We start from the raw sequence: 19,884 nt of genomic DNA on the forward strand, positions 1-19,884 counted from the left end.
ATGTATTCACATCAATAATCTCTCTGAAAAGAAATACTACTAAGTGTAAGGGGTAATAATCCTACTTCTCTTCCCAGTAGAATTAACAATACATCTTAATTCACCAAAAATTATGTTTGTTACATTAAAAACTAAAGTTTACTTCTGATCTGTTATAGTTATAACATAAATGCAAAATACTAAACTGGGTTTTACAAAACTAATTATAAAAAGTCATTTGTGAATTATTGTGGCACAGAGCAATGGGGGGAAATATACAGAGAAGTACTTTGTAAACTTCTCCTTTAATTGATATGGAAGTTAACTATTGAGTTAGTTTAACTGAACAAGCTGGAATGATCACTGAATTTTAAGTCTTCATGGTTCTGGAACCCAGATTAAATATTTGAAGAATACCCATAAATGTATATCAAAAAGCAGGTTTTAAATCTAAGGCAGCATTTCCTAATAGCAGAGAGAAACAAACAAAAAAAGCATTATTTTAATTTTTGCAGAAATAGAGAATAAAAAAATCTATATGTCTGAAAATATAAGCATAAAATATTTCAGTACAGATACTGCTTCTGTCCCCAATGTCACTCATGTGATTCAGAAGAAACTGTTAGGTGCTCTAATATATATGCAAAAGGGTACTAATAAATTTTAAAGTATTTCCACAGAAATATAAGGAAAAGAAAAATCTGTTGTATTTGGGTTAAAAGGGATGCAAATCATGTTTTCTAAATGCAGTTGGTTTAAATAGATTCTATAGCCTACACTTAATATATAACTAGAAAGAAAATTTTTTTAATCATTTAAATAACCTATGGCTTTTCATGGTAGTAAACAAGTAAAGATAACACAATGAGGTTTTAGAAAAATATACTAGTAATTTCAAGAAGCCAGCTATGTTTTACAATGATACCCCTAAGAAATTTCTCTTATCGTTCTTCTGAGTAGTTTACTGACAGTTTTAAGAGACAGTTCTCTAGATGACTAAAGGAAATACTGTAAGACAACACAATGTAGAAGCTTCCTCAAATTTCCTTTTCCTTTATTCTGAATTCCTCCTCCAGAGCACATCATGTTCCCTAAATCAACTTTGTGCTTAAGTCTCATGATTCTTGGTCACCCTAAAGAGCAATTCTAAATTCCAGAGCCAGAAAACAAACAATAAAAACTTTTTTTGAGGATTCCATCCTTACTTATGCCACCATATACCCGGCTGAGGATCTAAAATCATCACAGTTAATTCTACAGCTAGTTCATTTTTGCCAAACCCCACCATACCTTGCTGGTGCAGTTATCCTACACATGAAAGCATTTAAAAGAGAGAATGAAATCATAGGGTAAGCCTCCATATAGGAAACACAGTGTGTCATTTTTAAGGCATAAACTGAATGACTTCTCACAGGCAAGCAAGAAAGCACTTAATTCTTTTTAAAGATTCAAATGAGGTACTAAACTAAATTAGAACACACATGACTAACACTTCCTTAGCTTCTAACATAAATAATGAAGCCCCTTATATAAAAATTGCTTCAGCTTTAGTGTTCCACTGTTAAGGAATGAAAGAGAATAAATTATTTTAAAAATACATTATTGGCTCCCAAATCAACAGCATTTACTAAGGCAAACTGCTCAAAATACTCCAAAAAGTATTGTATCTTACTTAGAAAAGACTGTATGAAGAAAGAATATGCAATAAATACTTGTGGTTTTTATAAGAGTTACAAAATAAGGGTCAAAAATATGATCCAGAAAGTCCAGGAATGGATATTTATCCAAAAAAACAAACAAAACCCATAGGTCTCTGTAAAGACCTAGTCCGTACTCTGGCCTGCAAGGGTCTGTGCTTACTTTCTTTCTCCATAATCTCTTTACTTTTAGTACAAAGTGTGCCATACATTGTATCATATCGAAAAGCTCTAATAGAAGAAAGGTAAGCTTACATAAAAGGGCCAAGAAAAGACAGCCATCATAAATAATCATAAAATACCTGTCAAGTATACTTGCTGACCAAATGTTTCCCTACAATGAAGTATAATACTCACCACCTCTGCCAAGGCTGAGATGACTTTGCCCAGAGTTGTAAGAGACTTATTAATATTTGCTCCTTCCTGAAATCAATTCCAAATATGAAAGAATTAAAAAGAATTCCTACTATTGCCACACCATATATAATAAATAAAATACAATTAGCCATATGCTACCATTATTAGTTTATTTATGACCAAATTCTAAAAATCCCCTTTAATTTTCAATCAGCCCTTCTCTCCACTTGATAACATGCTAGGACCACGTGCCTAATGCACAGTCCCAAAGTATCATTGAGATGTTTATGCTCCAAAAACTCACAGATGTAGTCTTCTTTCCACGATTCACTACATGAACTCCCTGCTCTCATGAAGCACGTCTCTGGAGGAGTCCATGCTTCTTCCCCCACCTGGATCTTGTGTGTCCTCTCCCTGTTACTGGCTCTTTCATCTAGCCAAACTCTGCCTGTTCCTCTAAAGACATTCAACTCTCACCTGGACCATGAAGCCCTCCTTGAAGAATATGTTCTATAACTTATCCTTTCTTTGAAGTTATAAATCAGAAGTCAGCAGAATTTTTCTGTAAAGGTTTTGTGGGCCATATGAAAGCAGCCACAGATAATACACAAACAAACAGATGCAGTTGTGTCCTACTAAAACTTTATTTACAAAAGCAGGCAGTGTACCAGATATGGCTACTGGCCATAGCTGGTTGGCCTGTGTTACAGAACAATTACTGACTAAGCTATCTGTAGCTCTGTGCAAAGTAAATACCTTTAGTCGAGTCCCTTTGGCACCAGTTGAATCAGCTCGTTCGCTTCCTGCTAGATCCACCAGGCTGATTTTACTGACCTGGTAAAGAACAGTATCGTTCGGGTAATTCCAAAATAAGCATGACAGACACAGACATGAAATTAAAAGACTAAGGTGTGGAGAAGACTAAAAATATTGATTAGGACTCTCATATATGACATAAGAAGACAAAGACAACATATACTTTTTGTCAATTTAAAGAACACGTACAAAATTCATAGCAATTACCTTGGTTCAAAAGAAGTAATGTTAGGACAAACATATTTACGATGATATGTCATAAAAACATGTAAAACTCTGTAGCCACTATTGAAAACAGTATGGAAGTTCCTCAAAAAGCTAAAAATAGAACTACCATATGATCCAGAAAGTCCAGGAATGGATATTTATCCAAAAAACAAAACAAAATACCACTAACTCAAAAGGACATATGCAACTCCAATATTCACTGCAGCATTATTTACAAGAGCCAAGGTATGGAAACAACCTATGTACCCATTAGTGAATGAATAAATAAAGAAAATGTGGTACATATATAAAATGGAATATTATCCAGTCATAAAAAAGAATGAAATCTTACCATATGCAAAAACATAGCCCCTGAGGACATTATGTTAGGTTAATTAAGTCAGATAGAGAAAGAGAAATACCATATGATCTCATTTATATGTGGAATCTTGGGGGGCGGAATCATAGACACAGAGAACAGATGGGTGACTGCCAGAGACAGGAAGTTCGGCAGGGGCGAGGGGGGGTGGTGTCTGAGGAAAGTAGATAAAAATGAGCTAAGGGAATCAAAAAGTACAAACTTCCAGTTATAAGATGAATAAGTCATGTTTGAAGGATCTCCTATAACTACCAGTACAACAGATCTACTGGTAACGATTCAGGTTTAAAAATCCAGTTGTATGTTACTTAGGCATATAGGCAGATTAGAATTCAACATAAATTTATTATTAACAATAATGACAATTAAATGAACATTTATTAAGTGGTTACTTTGTGTCAAGGTCTATTATATGCACTTACCCTATATTAAAACTTAACCCTCTTAATAATCCTATGAGGTTGGGAAACTGAGGCACAAAGACGTTAAGTTACCTTGCCCAAGGTAACACTGCTGAAAAGTGGCAGAGCCAGAGTCTAAAACAAGCAATTGAACCCCAACAGCTACAATATTTAACCATTGTAGAAAACGAGGAATTAACAAGCAAAGTATTTGAACAACATCAGAACTGCTGTGCATTACTCACTAAGAATAAAACACATCTTGTCTGCTTCATGGCTTACTTAAACATTTAATCCCACAATAACATTAGCAGAAATCAAAAAAACAAAATACACACAGCAAAAAAGTCAGTAAAGTAATTAAGAGGTTCCAGTCCAATAGAGGAAAGGAGAGACTTCTTCCTACAGTTCTGGTCAATGAGCTCTCTTGCACAGAGACGCTTTTAAGAGCCCAAGTCTTGGATTGTTTTTTCTTAACCTTATTTTCTCTTTTGCAATTTCACTTAGGACCCATGCTCAAAACTGATTTAGAGTGGAATAAAACTGATAAACAGAAGGTATAAAATACCCTCCATTAAGTAAAAATCCCCTCCACAAAATGCAGAGGGTAGAGGGTAGCAAGAGGGACTTCTGAAAATCCCCATTCTACACAACTCAAGCCCAGAGACTAAAGTTCTCTTACCTTCTCAGTGGAAAGGTTGGTCTCAGTATCATGTTTCTTCTGGGTGAAAACAATTGTAAACACAGCGTGGGAACGGCTACTTGTTTCATTCATGTTGGTAGCTGCCACTGTCCTGAATAAACATAAAGGTGACCATGTAACAAAGGAATTTATAGATAGAAGTTAAAAGGAACAGCAAGCTCCACGTTACAGGCACAATAACAACCAACAACCTTTATTCACAGACTGCGAGACCTTCACACAAACTGCTCTCAATCCACTTTATTCATAAACGAGTCAATCGATTTACCCTCCAACTCTCCAACCCCAAAGATACCCCCACAGAATCATTTTTCATCCTCCAGCTGTCCCTTTAGTAACCACCAAGGCATTTAATCTTTATTCTTTATTAGGCACTCATTTATTCCAGAATCAACTACTACCACAGGCATGTGATAAGCAACATTTTACCATGACCATGACTTAACGGTAAAACTTAACCAAAGTTCCGTGCGTCTCAGCAGTGCATTGTTTTGATGAGCAGATACTGAGTACGCTGACAGCCGCACAGCCAAAGGATCAGAGGACTCCACAATGGCATTGACCTCCAGCGTGCCAAAGACCTCCAGCCATACCTGGCTTTGTTCCCAGCATCCATGAGGTCAGCAATGTCTGTGTAGGAAGTAACTGCCAACTTTGACAGGTCCTCAACATATGGGCCAAGAAGTGGGTGCTCACGTACACGTAAATTACCCTTGTTTTTTGGATTCAGCAAATCTCGAACTCTTTCACAGTAAATTTCCATGTAGCTCACCTTGAAATAAATTATTAGTGAATTAGGACTTAGGGAAAAAAATCTCTACATTAAGATTTTTTTACAACTTTTATTAAAAGCTCTATAATTAGAGATCGGCCACCTTTACTAAGTGAAATGCCATAGTTCCAGTCCCTTTTACTCTATGAACAGTATGCACAGATATCACAGATATCACTGAGGACAGACAAGGAGGTCAACAGGCTATCTCAATCCGCAGTGCCTCTACCTGTCTCAGGCAGAAAAAAATACCATTGTTAATAGCAGCCTAACAGTTGTCAGTACTTTTAAATGTATACTGTTCCTAATAATTGGGAATTACAGAGAGCTTACTCTAAAGCTAGGGAACAAGATTTCAAGTAGTGTCAAAATCAAGGAACAATATCAATATTCCACAGCAGTTAAGACAAGAGACTGACAACTCTAATACTTTAAGACTGACCACAATATGACTTATTATGACAAAAAAACGTGTCTACCAGAGAGGTAATGGCTGGTCAGCACAGAACCTGAGTGTGTGGCCTACACCATCCAAGTCTTACAGAGGAAGAAGCCTCGGCCAGTCTAGTAAACACGCCAGGATTCTCCTGTCAGCAGGACCATTCCTATCATGGAGATGCATGTGTTAGGCTATCATTCACTTCACTTTCCTGTTTTCCCAACACCATTTATTGACAAGACTTTCCTTTCTCCATTGTATGTTTTTTGCTCTTTATCAAAACATAGTTGCCCACAGATATGTAGGGTCAGAACACTTTAATACTATTAGTGACTATGAAATTAAATACCAAAAATGGGGAAGTGTGTAAAATAACTTCATAAAGCACATACAAAAAAAGGAGAATTGTTTATCAAATAATATATATATATGAAGTGATTCTATAAATCTTTTTAAAGAAATAGCAATTTCTTTTTTTAAAGTTTTATCTATTTATCTATCAATCAACCAATGAATCAATCTAGAGAGGGTTAGGGAAAGAGAAAGAGAGACACATTGACTGACTGCCTCTCATACATGCCCAGACCGGGGACCAATCCTGCAACCCAGTCGTGTGCCCTGACTGGGAATCAAACCATCAACCATTCACTTTGCAGGATGATAACCAAACAACTGGGCCACACTGGTCAGGCTGTAAGCCTCTTCTTAAAAGAGCTGGGCTATACAATAGATAGAGAATAACTTTCCAAGATATAAGTAACTATGAAGGCCAGGGAGGAAGGAGAGATTTGATTAACTATGTTTGCAAAATGTATGCCTATAAAAACATAATTAATAGTATTAATGGGAAAGAGTTCACACAAATGAATAAGAAAAACACTGCAATCCCAACAGGTAAACTGACATGGTATCATTTACAAGATGTTCAACCACACTAATAATTAAAAAAATCAAGTTTAAATAAGAGTGAGAAATTTTCCCTCACCAAATTGGCAAACATTTAAAAACAAAAGTACTAAATGTTAGCAAAGACAGATGAGTGCTTACACCCACCTAATGGGGCTTTTTAAAAAAATTCAAATATATTGTTTGACAACCAACATACATCAAAGGAAATAAATAAAATTAAAGTCAGACTTATGAATAAGGATTTAATCACAACATTATTCATTATAACCAAAACTTAGAAATAGCCTAAAAGCACAAAACTGGGGGAGTGGTTAAGCAATCTGTAGCACAGTCATAATTTAGAGTCACTGAAGAGCAACATCTGTGGCAATGGAGTAGGGAGGCCTCTGGTTTTAACTGGCAGGTGTACTCACCTCTACAGAGTAGGACATTTCTTCATTACAGTTGTCGTTGATTTTTTCAAACAGCTCTTCACATAACTACAAAAACAGAATAGCATGTATCAGAGAAGCCGTAAGTTACCCAGGACTGCTAAACAAATTGAGAATATGCCTTTTTCTCTATATTTCTCAAAATATGAATGGCATCAACAACAAAGGTAAATTCTTTGAGTGAAATAAAAGAATGGTTTTAAATACTTTTTATCTATATAATCCCTCAACGATAGCATCCGACAGTATTTTCTTAGAAAGAAAGCCACACTAGGGAAAGAAGTTATGTCTTTTACAGTGTTCTATCATTAATCCATCTGAATTCTTCTCTTCATACTACACTAGAGTAACTGTGACTCTACCATCAGTATTACTATTGTAGCAGTAAAACTACTATTAAACTATATTTTGTACCTACTTATTAGGATATATAAATTTTATTACTATATATTGTCAGTTACTATGTACATTATAAATTTATACATACATAATACAGAGAGAGAATACATAATTTGGAGGGAGTAAATGAAGGTATTTTCAAGAATCATTTTGACTCTAAAACTTCCTGTTTACTTCTCCCTGTCCTAAGACCCCATACCTGTTGTGAAAGGCTAGTCCACTACACAGTGACATTTTTTTCTTAAGATTTCATTTCTTTATTTTTAATGAGAGGGAAAGGGAGGGAGAAAAAAAGGGAGAGAAACATCAATGTCCAGAGAAACATTGATTGGTTGCCTCTCACACGACCCCAACTGGGACCTGGTCCGCAACCCAGGCATGTGCCTTGACTGGGAATTGAACTGGCAACCTTTTGGTTTACAGGATGATGCCCAACACACTAACTGATACCAGTCACATTTACACAGTGCCATTTCTAACAGGAAACATTAATTTTTCTAGATGAGAAAAATTATAAAATTTCATTGTCCCTATCCCCTGAATTTACTTAAAATGTGATATTTGAAAAATAATAAAAATCTATTGAATTTTCATTTGCTATATATTAGTATTAAGGCAATCAATATATTCAGAAAATTATTTATTTGTGATTCTCTTGAAGTCTAAATAGAATTTAAAATTGATTATAAATGGCAATTTCTAAATAATAACCACTTTAAAATGCTAGGCTTTTGTATTAAAATAAAATATTCTAAAGCTTTACCAGAAAGGAGCCCTAGTTGGTGTGGCTCAGTGGATGACTGCTAGTCTGTGAATCAAAGGGTCGCTGGTTCAATTCCCAGTCTAGGGCACATGCCTGGGTTGCAGGCCAGGTCCCCAGTAGGGGGCATGCGAGAGGCAACTACACACAGTTGTTTCTCTCCCTTTCTCTCTCCCTTCCCCTCTCTAAAAAACAAAATAAATAAAATCTAAAAAAAAAATTTAAACTAAAATTCTGCCAGAAAAGAGATACCAGGAAAGATATGTAGGTAATTATACAAGAATTCCAGTAACAAATTAAAGAAAAGGAAGGAGAAACTAAGTGTAGTAATGGGATAAAATAAATGACTATTTAGTATAACTTGGCATAATCCACAATTATTTTGTTGCTCAAAAACTACTGCTTAGTAAAAGCAGAGACGCTAGAACTATCTTGCCTGCATAGGATTCTGGCTCTGCCACTTGGGCAACTGACATGACCTCTGTGCCTGTTCCCTCACATGCAAAATGAGGGTAACAACAGCACTTACCTATTAGGGTCACATGAGGAGGATTAGATGAGCAACTATCTTTAAAGCACTCAGACCTGTGTGTGGCACAGGGGGAGTGCTTCAGAATCCTTTATATATTAGTATTTTAACTATTGTTGTTCCTATATACAGAGGACAACCCCAAATATGCGAGACGGGGCAAAAGCAGGTTCACAGTTGTGAATACGTAAAATAGTTTATTCTTGTATGACTTATTCTTTATTAATTATTGCATTGTTTTCTTTATTATTATATTTTAAATATATTTTACTGATTATGCTATTACAGTTGTCCCATTTCCCCCCTACAAACCCCTCCACCCTGCACATCCCCTCCCACTCCCATTCCCTCCCTTTAGTTCATGTCCATGTGTCATACTTACAAATTCTTTGGCTTCTACATTTCCCATACTATTCTTAACCCTCCCCCCTATCTATTTTCTACCTACCGTCTATGCTACTTATTCTCTGTACCTTTCTCCCCATCTCTCCTCCTTCTACTCCCCTGTTGATAAGCCTCCATGTGATGTCCATTTCTGTGGTTCTGTTCCTGTTTTAGTTGTTTGCTTAGTTTGTTTTTGTTTCAGGTGTGGTTATTTTTTTTAAGACATTATTTATTTATCTTTAGAGGGGAAGGCAAGGAGAGAGGGAGAGAATATCAATGAATGGTTGCCTCTCGTGGGTTCCCCTGCTGAGAAGTGGCTTGCAACCCAGGCATGTGCCCTGACTGGAAATTGAAGTGTAATCCTCTGGTTCACGGGCCCGCGCTCAATCCACTGAGCTATACCAGCCAGGGCTAGGCGTGGTTATTAATAACTGTGAGTTTGCTGTCATTTTAGTGTACATGTTTTTTATCTTCTTTTTCTTAGATAAATCCCTTTAACATTTCATATAATAAGGGCTTGGTGATGATGAACTCCTTGAACTTGACCTTATCTGAGAAGCACTTTATTTGCCCTTCTATTCTAAATGAAAGTTTTGCTGGATAGAGCAATCTTGGATGTAGGTCTTTGGACTTCATGACTTGGAATATTTTTTTCCAGCCCCTTCTTGCCTCTAAGGTCACTTTTGAGAAATGAGCTGGAAGTCTGATGGGAACTCCTTTGTAGGTAACTGTCTCCTTATCTCTTGCTGCTTTTAAGATTCTCTCCTTCTTTTTAATCTTGGGTAATGTAATTATGATGTGCCTTGGTGTGTTCCTTCTTGGGTCCATCTTCTTTGGGACTCTCTGAGCTTCCTGGACTTCCTGGAAATCTATTTCCTTTGCCAAATTGGGGAAGTTCTCCTTTATTATTTGTTCAAATAAGTTTTCTACTTTTTGCTCTTCCTCTCCCCTTCTGGTACCCCTATAATTCAGATGTTGGAACGTTTAGAGGTGTCCTGGAGGTTCCTAAGCCTCCCCTCATTTTTATGAATTCTTATTTCTTCATTCTTTTCTGACTGGATGTTCCTTTCTTCCTTCTGGTCCACTCCATTGATTTGAGTCCCAGGTTCCTTACCATCACTATTGGTTCCCTATACATTTTCCTTCATTTCACTTAGTGTAGCCTTCATTTTTTCATCTAATTTGCAACTGAACTCAACCAATTCAGTGAGCATCCTGATTACCAGTGTTTTGAACTGTGCATCTGATAGGTTGGCTACCTCTTCGCTGCTCAGTTGTATTTTTTCTGGAGCTCTGATCTGTTCTTTTGTTTGGGCCATCTTTTTTGTGTCTCTGCATGCCTGTCACAGTATAAGAGGTGGAGCCTTAGGTACTTGCCAGGGCAGGGCAACCCACCTTGCTGCACTGTGACACTGTATGTGGGGGAGGGGTTCAAGAGGGAACAATGGCTCTTGCTCTGCCCTCTGCCGATTTTCAGTCACTTCCCCTGCTAACTACAACTGGGCCCTTCTGGTGCTGATTCCAGGTGGGTGGGCCTGTGTACGATCCTGTTGGTCTCTCCAATGAACTCTCCTCTGAGGCTGCGAGTTCCTCCCGCTGCCACCTCAACATCCATAGGTGTTTTCAGTAAGAGACCTCAGGCTTTATTTCCCTGCTGGAACCCTGGATTGCCTGGTCTGTCTCACTCCAGTTGTTCCTCCTGGTTTATCAGCACACGAATGTGGGACCGCCCAGTCTGCCAGCTGCTGCCTTGCTGCGAGTCCTCTCTATCTCAGCTGCCCATCTCTGACCCTCCTACCAGTCTAAATGAATGTTTCTTCTTTAACTACTTGGCTGTCGAACTTCTATACAGTTCAATTTTCTTTCAGTTCTGGTTACTTTTTGTTTTTAAATTTGTTGTTGTCCTTCTTTTAGTTGTGCGAGGAGGCACAGTGTGTCTACCCTACGCCTCCATCTTGGCTGGAAGTCTAATTATTGCATTATTTTCTGTATGAAGCAGTGTAAACCTACTCTTGCCCCATTCCATATGTCTTAACACAGACATATATATTTTTTAATAATAATTTTTTAAAGATTTTATTTACTTATTTTTAGAGGGGGAAGGGAGAGAGAAAGAGAGAGAGAGAAATATCACTGTGTGGTGGCCTCTCATGCACCTTCTACTGGGGTCCTGGCCTGCAACCCAGGCATGTGCCCTGAGTGGGAATCGAACTACAACCCTTTGGTTCACAGTCCAGTGCTCAGTTCACTGAGCCACAACAGCCAGAGCCAGCCACATATTTTTTAAAGAAAAATTATATATGCTAGTATGTTTGATATTTTCTAAAAATTTTGTAATCTTAGTTAATAAGTAATCATTTTAATTATATAGTTGAATTCAAAATTATAGTCTAATAATCCATTAGAAAAAGTAGCTATTGCTCCCTTATGTATTTTATTCCCAAAATATAGAAATGGTCACACTAGGCCTATAGCACAAAAAAGCCTCTTTAATACTAATTCTAAATATCATTAATATAAGCAGACCACTTTCCTGTTATTTACTTTTTTTTTATTTATTTATTTATTTATTTATTTATTTATTTATTTATTTATTTATTTATTTATTTTCAGGGAGGGGGAGTGGGCAGGGGAGGAAGAGAGGGAGAAAAACACCAATGTGCGAGAGAGACAGACATATAATCAGCCTGAAACCCAGGCATGTGCCCCAACAAGGAATCAAACCGGCAACCACTCGGTTCACAGGTCCGCGCTCAATCCACTGAGCCACACCAGCCAGGGCACATTCCTGTTACTTAAAAATAAGTTTCTTCTAAATAACTACATCACAACTCCTCTCCATTCTCAAAACGTACAAAATCAAAAGACAAACTGCTCTTGAAAAAAGAAATCTCAAGCTGTTCAAGCTCAAAACAATAGTATTAAACTAATACAAAAGGAAAGTATCTCTAAATATGGGCAATCAAAAAAATCAAAATAGCCCTGGCCAGTGTCGCCCAGTTGGTTGGAGCATCATCCCATAAACGAAAAGGTCACAGGTTTGATTCCCAGTCAGGGCACACACCCAGGTTACAGTCAATCCCCAGTTGGGGTGCAACTTTAACTATGGAAGAACTATTGCATAATTACAAAAAGGCAAACAATCGATGTTTCTGTTTCTCTCTCCCCTTCCCTCTCTAAAAAGCAATGAAAAAAATGTCCTAGGGTAAGGGGGAAAAAAATCCCATTCTTGAGGTGATCTGTATACAGAACTTAAAAATCAGACAATGTTCACTAGGTGTCCCCAGCCTGCTGTTACTTACTACAGATCTAGAAGAAGCTGGTAACACTGTTCAAAAGGTAAAATAACATAACACTGGATACACAGCACAGCCTTTACAGAACATCAACTTTGCAACTCACAGTGCATGTATACATGTCGGTCTCTTCCAATAGACTGTTAGTTCCTCTGAGGGAAGGAGACAAGTGATTTACTTTGTATGGGTTATCACAGTCCCTGAATGAATGTTTATTAAATAAAAATAACTGTTAAAGTCACTGAAGACTCAGGGTGATGATGAACAGAGGTTTTTCGTTGTTTGTTTCTTACCTGTGGAATGATGCCAGCCTGGCCTTCTTCTTGTTTACCCATCATTGTGTAAGATTTCCCAGCACCAGTCTGCCCATAGGCAAAAATACAGACATTATATCCCTCAAAGGCGTGCAAGAGCATTTCCTTTCCAATGTCATTGTACACACGGCTTTGAGATGCAAAACAGGGATCTTCAGGCTATAAAGATTGAAAGGAGGAAAAAAACGACACTTTATTCATATTCTTTCCTGTGTTTATTAGATTACATCTATAATAAATTCAAGTATTTCAGAATGGTCACCTAAAATATATGATACATTTTTAAAGTACCCCCTATACATAGTTGATTTTTCTTACTTTACACACACACATTCTATTAGCGTGATCCATTATCCACTTTGGATATACATAAAAATATCTACATGAAATTATCGACTATGATTACATTTCATTTTCCATAACCTTATAAGAATCACTCTTTCATGCATAGGCAGTTCCAAGAAAGTTTTCCTAAGAGGAAAATGGGACTAAGATGTCAAATGTCAAGTGCACATATAAAGATACTTTTTGAACTTGCTACTGGTATGCGGTTATATTTTAATAATCACAGCTTTCGGTAAAAAAAATGTTCCCACTCCCTTGTCTAGACCCTTCCCATGCCAATTAGGCTTTGTTAATAGTTCAAAACACCTCTTATTCCAACAAAAATTAGAGGGGGAAAAAAGGAAGAAAAAAACCCCGCCCAACAAAGAAATGCAGAGGCGAACTCTGGTTTAGGTTGAGAGGCCAGAAAGATTAGTAAGGGTACTGCAAAGAGCCCACTCTCAATTTTCCTAGATGTCAGTAACCTCTGATTTCCTTGTTGGACCTGCAGGCTCTTTCAAAACACGTCCCCAAACCCTTCAAATACCATATAGTTCCCCTACGCTGCACGACAAGTACACTCACCGAGGTGTGAGACCAGTAGGAGTAGTCGAAGCTGAAGGACTTCGGAGCTTCCTTTGGGTTCTTTGGGTTAACAATACCTAGAGGATGAAAATGTTTTGATTTTATGAGTCACTTAGTTACATGTTCTTTAGTTCACTGTGATGTTAATGATGGTAAATTCCAAACATCCAAATCTAAATTCATACCACTGACTCTAAATAGGGCAATCAAAACCAAAAATAATCACATTTTAAATAAATGGTCTACATATACAATCTGAAAAGAATCAGACCAGCAATATTCACTAAGTGTCACCAGGATCCAGAACAGAGGCTGGTTCACAGCAGGTGACCATTACATATTTTATGACGGAACCTGAAGTGACAGTAGCCAAAATTTGGAAATGGGCCATATTATTATTTCAAGTTGCTTCATAAGGCTTCAAATATTTCAACACATCAAAAATAAAAATTACTAAATTACTGGATCAATCTAACCACTATTTGAAACAAACTCTTTTTAAAGCTCTTATCTACTTCAGAAAAGTATTTGGTAATGAAGCATTTACTGGAAAGATAGTCTTACTTCTGAAATCCACAGCTGATAACTAGTAACATAAATTATGATATACATGTGTGTACATTTGTGTATATGAGTGTATACAGTGGAATCGCAGACCACTAAGTCTTCTGTAGAATGCTACAATAGTAAAATTACTTTCTGACTGAAAAGCATGAAGTCTCACTGCCCTGTTAACAGTGCTTTCTCGTGTGATTAACCCAGTCACAGCACACTTCGGAGACTGACTGAATGCTGAGGCTTAGCCCCTCTCCCTTTCTCATACACATAAAGCTTTGGTTCTCATATTTCACACAGAATAGCATCCTTATAACATGTGTTCATGAAATCTCCTCAAAGACCAGACATCCCAACCAATCCACTTCGCTAAGACAGGGCCACAACCCAGGGTGTCAGTGAGATCAGGATTAAAAAATAAATCTATCCAGAGCAGCTGCTGCTCAGGACACAAATAGCAACAGTTGCCATGGTGCTTAGTTCTCTCTCTTGCTGGATTCGGCTGGGTACGGCCGGCCGCACTCTTACGTTCCAACCTCAAATGCTGACAGAATGTTAATAAGGCTCACACTGCTCATAATCATGTGACAAGGAGACATGGTTCTAGAAAGAACATCTGCTCACACACAAATGGTAGCCTAAGCAAAGAAGAATGTTTCTAACCAAAAGATACTACAAAAAGATTTAAGTAATAGCCAACATTCATGGAACACTTACTCCACACACTGTAAAGTACTTTCTGTATACTAACCTATTTAATCCCCCCAACCACTCACTAAGGTAGATGTTTTATGATCCCCAGTTGACAGACAAACCATCACAAAGAGGTTTAAAGAACTTAACCAAGACTACAGAACTCACTGGTGACGATCTAGGATTCGAACTTGGAAAAGTTTGGCTTCAGAGCCCACACTCTGAGTTAAGACACTTAATTGTTTATTCCCTATATGCAGCCATTGCCACTAATGCATCTTTATGAATATGCACAGGTGTGTGTGTGTGTGCACATACATGACAACCTCCCTAAAATTATACTGCAGGCATTGTTTAAAACTCTTCTTACCCATTTAAAACTAGGAACTTGAGGATTACAGTTCCTAACACACGAGAGACGACATACAAACTCCACCAAGAAAACGGAAGTCAATGTCATACTGCATGAACCGGATTCCAGGTTTCAGTGGCTCAGCAATAAGAACAATAATGAGATGGGAGGAGATATAGAACATGACCTCTGAAGTAGCCTTCGCCACTCAAAAACATGATTAACACAAATACCTCTAACCTCTAGAAAATATGCTTTTATAAATCTTTTAAAGCCATGTTTCAATCATTCTTTTACCTACCCACCAATTCTGCCAAGAACAATTTAAGAAACAGCTGGTTTTCAGATTCTACACTTTTGTTTCCTTTTCCTTAAGTAAGGAAAAACAAAAACTACACCATGAAATCAAATTGATTTATATAAAATCCTTTTCCTCTTCCTTAGTAATACCTTCACCCAGATCTTTGAAACTTCTGAAACTAATTTTCCTAGCTTCTAGCTTCAAAACCATGAGGTCTTTTAAATAACTGACACTAAACACAAAACCCTTTTTTAACATCAATAAGTAGATCAAAATATAATTTTAAAATTATTTACATAAGTTATGTCAAACAAGGTTAAATTTACTTACATTTAGAAATTCTAAATTCCTAAATGGTATTTCTTTAAGACACCTTAAAACCACCTCACACATACATACAAGACACCTTAGAACAACGTAAAATTCAATATATTGTTACCTGTTTAAGGGGAAAGTGCAAGCAGAAAGCCTCAAAAGGTGTGGGTTAATTTCTATATAAGTTAGGTTGGGTGTTATTGGGTTGGCCAAAAACTCCATATGTTTTTTTGTGTAAAATAACATACATTTTTCGTTTTCACCAATAACTTTATTGATTTGCATATTTTGAGTATGTCAGCTATTTCTTGTGTGGTATAATGCTGATTTCGATTTCAGCTTCAACTGGTCTGCCTGACTGTAGAGCATCATCCAGTGAGAAATCTCTAGCATGAAACTTTATAAACCACTGTTGACACATCTGATCAGTCATGGAACCTTCTCCATATACTACACCATCTTTTTTGTGTGTTTCAGTTGCATTTTTACCTTTCTTGAAATAATAAAGTGTAATATGTAAAAAATGCATATTTTCTTCCATCTTCAATATTAAGTTGGCTACAAAAAATTCAACAATTATTGTACATTTTTTTAATGCACGCTGATATGACAGGTATCAAAATATAATCTAACAAAATTGTTGCAAATGAAGGTAAACACAACTAAGACCTACTAGAGCCATCTTACAGAAAAAAACAAACTTTTTGGCCAACCCAATAGTTATAGGGTTGTTTGTTTTACAGTATTCTTTTTTTTTTTTTTTGTCTTTAGAGGGGAAGGGAAGGAGAGAGGGAGAGAAACATCAATGTATGGTTGCCTTTCGTGCATCCCCTGCTGCGAACTAGCCTGCAGGAAACTGGTCTGCAACCTAGGCATGTGCCCTGACTGGGAATCGAACCGCGACTGTCTGGTTCGCAGGCCCGTGCTCAATCCACTGAGCTACACCAGCCAGGGCTTAGTATTCTTTATATTTAAATATACATTGTATTATCTTTACTACATAAACTATTTCCTAATAAAAGATTTAAAACCCCAGAACTCTGCAAATGAAAATTTTGTAAAAATAAAATACTAATGACAGCACTTGAACTTATCAGAAGCCCTAACTAGTACTTCCATACATAATGAATTAATGTTTTCAAATATGCCAAAGAATTTTTCTTTCTGAACTAATAACAATTGAGATCCAACCCACTTATTTTAACCCAACTAAAAAACAGGATCTTTCTAACGACTAATAAAAAAGGGAGGGGAGAGACAATATATTTAATAGAAAGGTTATAGGATTTGGACCCACAAGACCAGCATCAGTACTTATATATGTAGTATATTTTATTATTCTAAACATATAAAAAAACTAAGAAATATATTTAGATTATTTGTGATCTTGGGTGTGGTTTCGCTTTTATGTCTTCTTGAAAAATGAGCTAATACCTAGTTCATAGGATTAAATATGTAAAGCACTACACAAATGTTAATTTTCAATAATAGTTATTTTATGTTTATTTTTTAAATAAATCTTTTAAAGATTTTATTTATTTATATTTAGAGAGAGAGGAAGGGAAGGAGAGAGAGAGGGAGAGAAACATCGATGTACGAGATTGGTTGCCTGTCACTAGGCCTGCAACCCAGGCAATGTGCTCTGACTAGGAATTGAACTGGTGACCTTTTGGTTCACAGGCTGGTGCTCAATTCACTGAGCCACACCAGCCAGGGCTCTGTTTATTTTTTCAAATGAGTTTACATGCATTTTATTTTTAGACAACCTACATAACATGTTTTTCTTAAAAACAATGCCTCCAAATATACCAAAGTCAAAATAAATGAAGAGCTCATTTACTTTGAATAAATGAAGACATTATCAGTCCCACTTTCCTACACCTCACGTGTAGATGACAAGCAACAGCCAATTATGATGACAAATGATAGATCCGAATTGCCAAACTTAACACTCTTCTATTTCTAAACCATCCTTAGAGGGAATCACATACAGGGTTGCGGCACCCTCACAGTAGTCCAGCATATCAACCACGCCATCTGGATTCATGTTTTCACCGATAAAGAACTGGTAGGTTTTGAAATTAGCAAAGGATATGCTTGATTTGTTCTGCAGCCCATCATAAAGGTTTTACTCTTTCTGGTTTCTGTTTGTCAAGTATCCCTCTGATTGACTTCATGTAATCTTTGATATACGTCTTATGGGCTTCTTTTGTGAATTTCCTGCAAACAATGGTCCACGACAATATCAACACCAGTGATTACTGTGCTTTCGGTGTCTTTGCCCTTGGGAGTCATCGATGTTACCCTCTGTCCTACTGACCATCTTCCCCTGCACCTCAGGCACAGCCTGTCTACGATCTCCCAGGTCTTGTACGTGTCAGAGAACATCTCATCACGGCTGATGAGGTGGCGGTAGAGGAGCGCGATGGCGGCAGCTGGAGGTGACGGAGGTGACGGAGGCGCCGGGTTTGGCAGGAGTCCAGAGCTTGCAGCAAGCAGCACTCCAAAGAAAGGGAGCAGGTGAAAAAGTTCTTTTTTCTTGTTTTTAAACTTGATCTCAAGTTTGGTGGGTGTAATCATATTCCATAGTCTTTTAAACCAAAATGATGAAAGTTGACTAATCAAATAAGCTAAAGCACAATGTAAGAATTCTATTTCCTGGCAAGGGCCACAGTACTATACCTGGGTCATTTAGGTGTGCCATCAAATCTTTGGTGCTGCCACCACATTACACACCCCTTCAGTACGTGGACCATGTCTCGTGGATCCTCTATGCTGCCTGCCTGACACCAAATTCGCACTGAGATGAACGTGTCACGTACCGCTCCTGTACCGTTTTTAGCAGTGGAAGAAAAACCAAAACAGTGCGTACCAGTGCAACATATACATAAAATACCAGTATATTTTGTCAACTTTCACAAACACTAATATAGAATTATATTAATAAATGAATAGTATTAAAATATCGGGCAATACTAACACAGTGGTTCTTGTATAAAAGTCAAATGAGCTAGAAATAAAGTGTGTAGGACTTCTGTTTTTCAGAAAGCATGCATAAGCCCTGGCTGGTATAGCTCAGTGGATTGAGCGCGGGCCTGCGAACCAGAGGATTACAGTTCAATTCCCAGTCAGGGCACATGCCTGGGTTGCAGGCCAGTTCCCAGCAGGGGACTCAGGAGAGGCAACCATACATTGATATTTCTCTCCTCTCTCCTTCCCTTCCTCTCTAAAGATAAATAAATAAAATCTTAAAAATAAATAAATACATAAAATTCTTTAAAAAAAGGCATGCATATAAGAATGGAATTATACTAATTAATGAACACACTCAACATAAACTGTATTTTCATCAATATAAAACTGTGAACGCTGTTACAAATGTAGCACGTCTCCCAGGGTCACATGCCATGAGCGTGCAGGCTTTATCTGGGACAAATAGAGGCAGAAAAGTTAGAACTGGGAACAAAGGCCTCAAGCTCTGCCTCTCCCTTGTCTTGGCTGCAACACCACAGACATGACCTTCACTAACCACCTGTTCTGTTCCCCCACTTCCCCCTCCCCAATTTCCTGTAACTGAGATGACAAAAAAGAAATCCCTATCTGGAGAGGAGAGATAAGGAAGAGCCACATTGGCAGTCACCCCACCAGGGTCAGAAGCAGAGGACCACCCTATGCCCCCTGCAGAAAATATGAAATCTCAAGGTAGACAGAGGTATCTTACTATTAAAATTTATTGCTGCAAAATTTTCTCCAAGTGTTTTAGATATGAGTTTGTCTTGCATAAGGATTCTTTTGTAGGTATAAAAAAAATTCTTGACTTCACTCACAAGACATACACCCAAGAGGCACTGCCATGTGGTAAACACCAAAAGACATAAATAAATGATAACAGTCTCGGCATACACCTTCCCAAGTAACTTCCCCAAAACATCCATTCAGTTAGAAGAGAAGGCATTCAGCACCTGACCCAACAACGCCTAGAACAGA

At 37.4% G+C, this 19,884-nt stretch overlaps 1 protein-coding gene and 1 pseudogene across 6 annotated transcripts in view; both read right to left on the bottom strand.

The window, feature by feature from the left end:
* Positions 1–19,884, bottom strand: part of KIF1B (kinesin family member 1B) — a 139,869-nt gene that overhangs the window by 90,469 nt on the left and 29,516 nt on the right. For all 6 annotated transcript variants that reach the window (XM_037165653.2, XM_053660343.1, XM_037165652.2 and 3 more), the window contains exons 3-9: positions 13,682–13,758; positions 12,752–12,931; positions 7,073–7,138; positions 5,133–5,311; positions 4,519–4,630; positions 2,790–2,867; positions 2,034–2,099 (exon numbers count right to left, since the gene is read on the bottom strand). In XM_037165653.2, the coding sequence (XP_037021548.2) occupies positions 2,034–2,099; positions 2,790–2,867; positions 4,519–4,630; positions 5,133–5,311; positions 7,073–7,138; positions 12,752–12,931; positions 13,682–13,758 (758 nt within the window). The remainder of the gene's footprint in view (positions 1–2,033; positions 2,100–2,789; positions 2,868–4,518; positions 4,631–5,132; positions 5,312–7,072; positions 7,139–12,751; positions 12,932–13,681; positions 13,759–19,884) is intronic.
* On the bottom strand, positions 17,843–18,486 carry LOC119064083 (translationally-controlled tumor protein-like; annotated as a pseudogene).

The sequence above is a fragment of the Artibeus jamaicensis genome, unplaced genomic scaffold, assembly GCF_021234435.1.
Source record: "Artibeus jamaicensis isolate MK-2021 breed Jamaican fruit bat unplaced genomic scaffold, CSHL_Jam_final scaffold_847, whole genome shotgun sequence".
In the NCBI taxonomy this organism is placed as follows: Eukaryota; Metazoa; Chordata; class Mammalia; order Chiroptera; family Phyllostomidae; genus Artibeus; species Artibeus jamaicensis.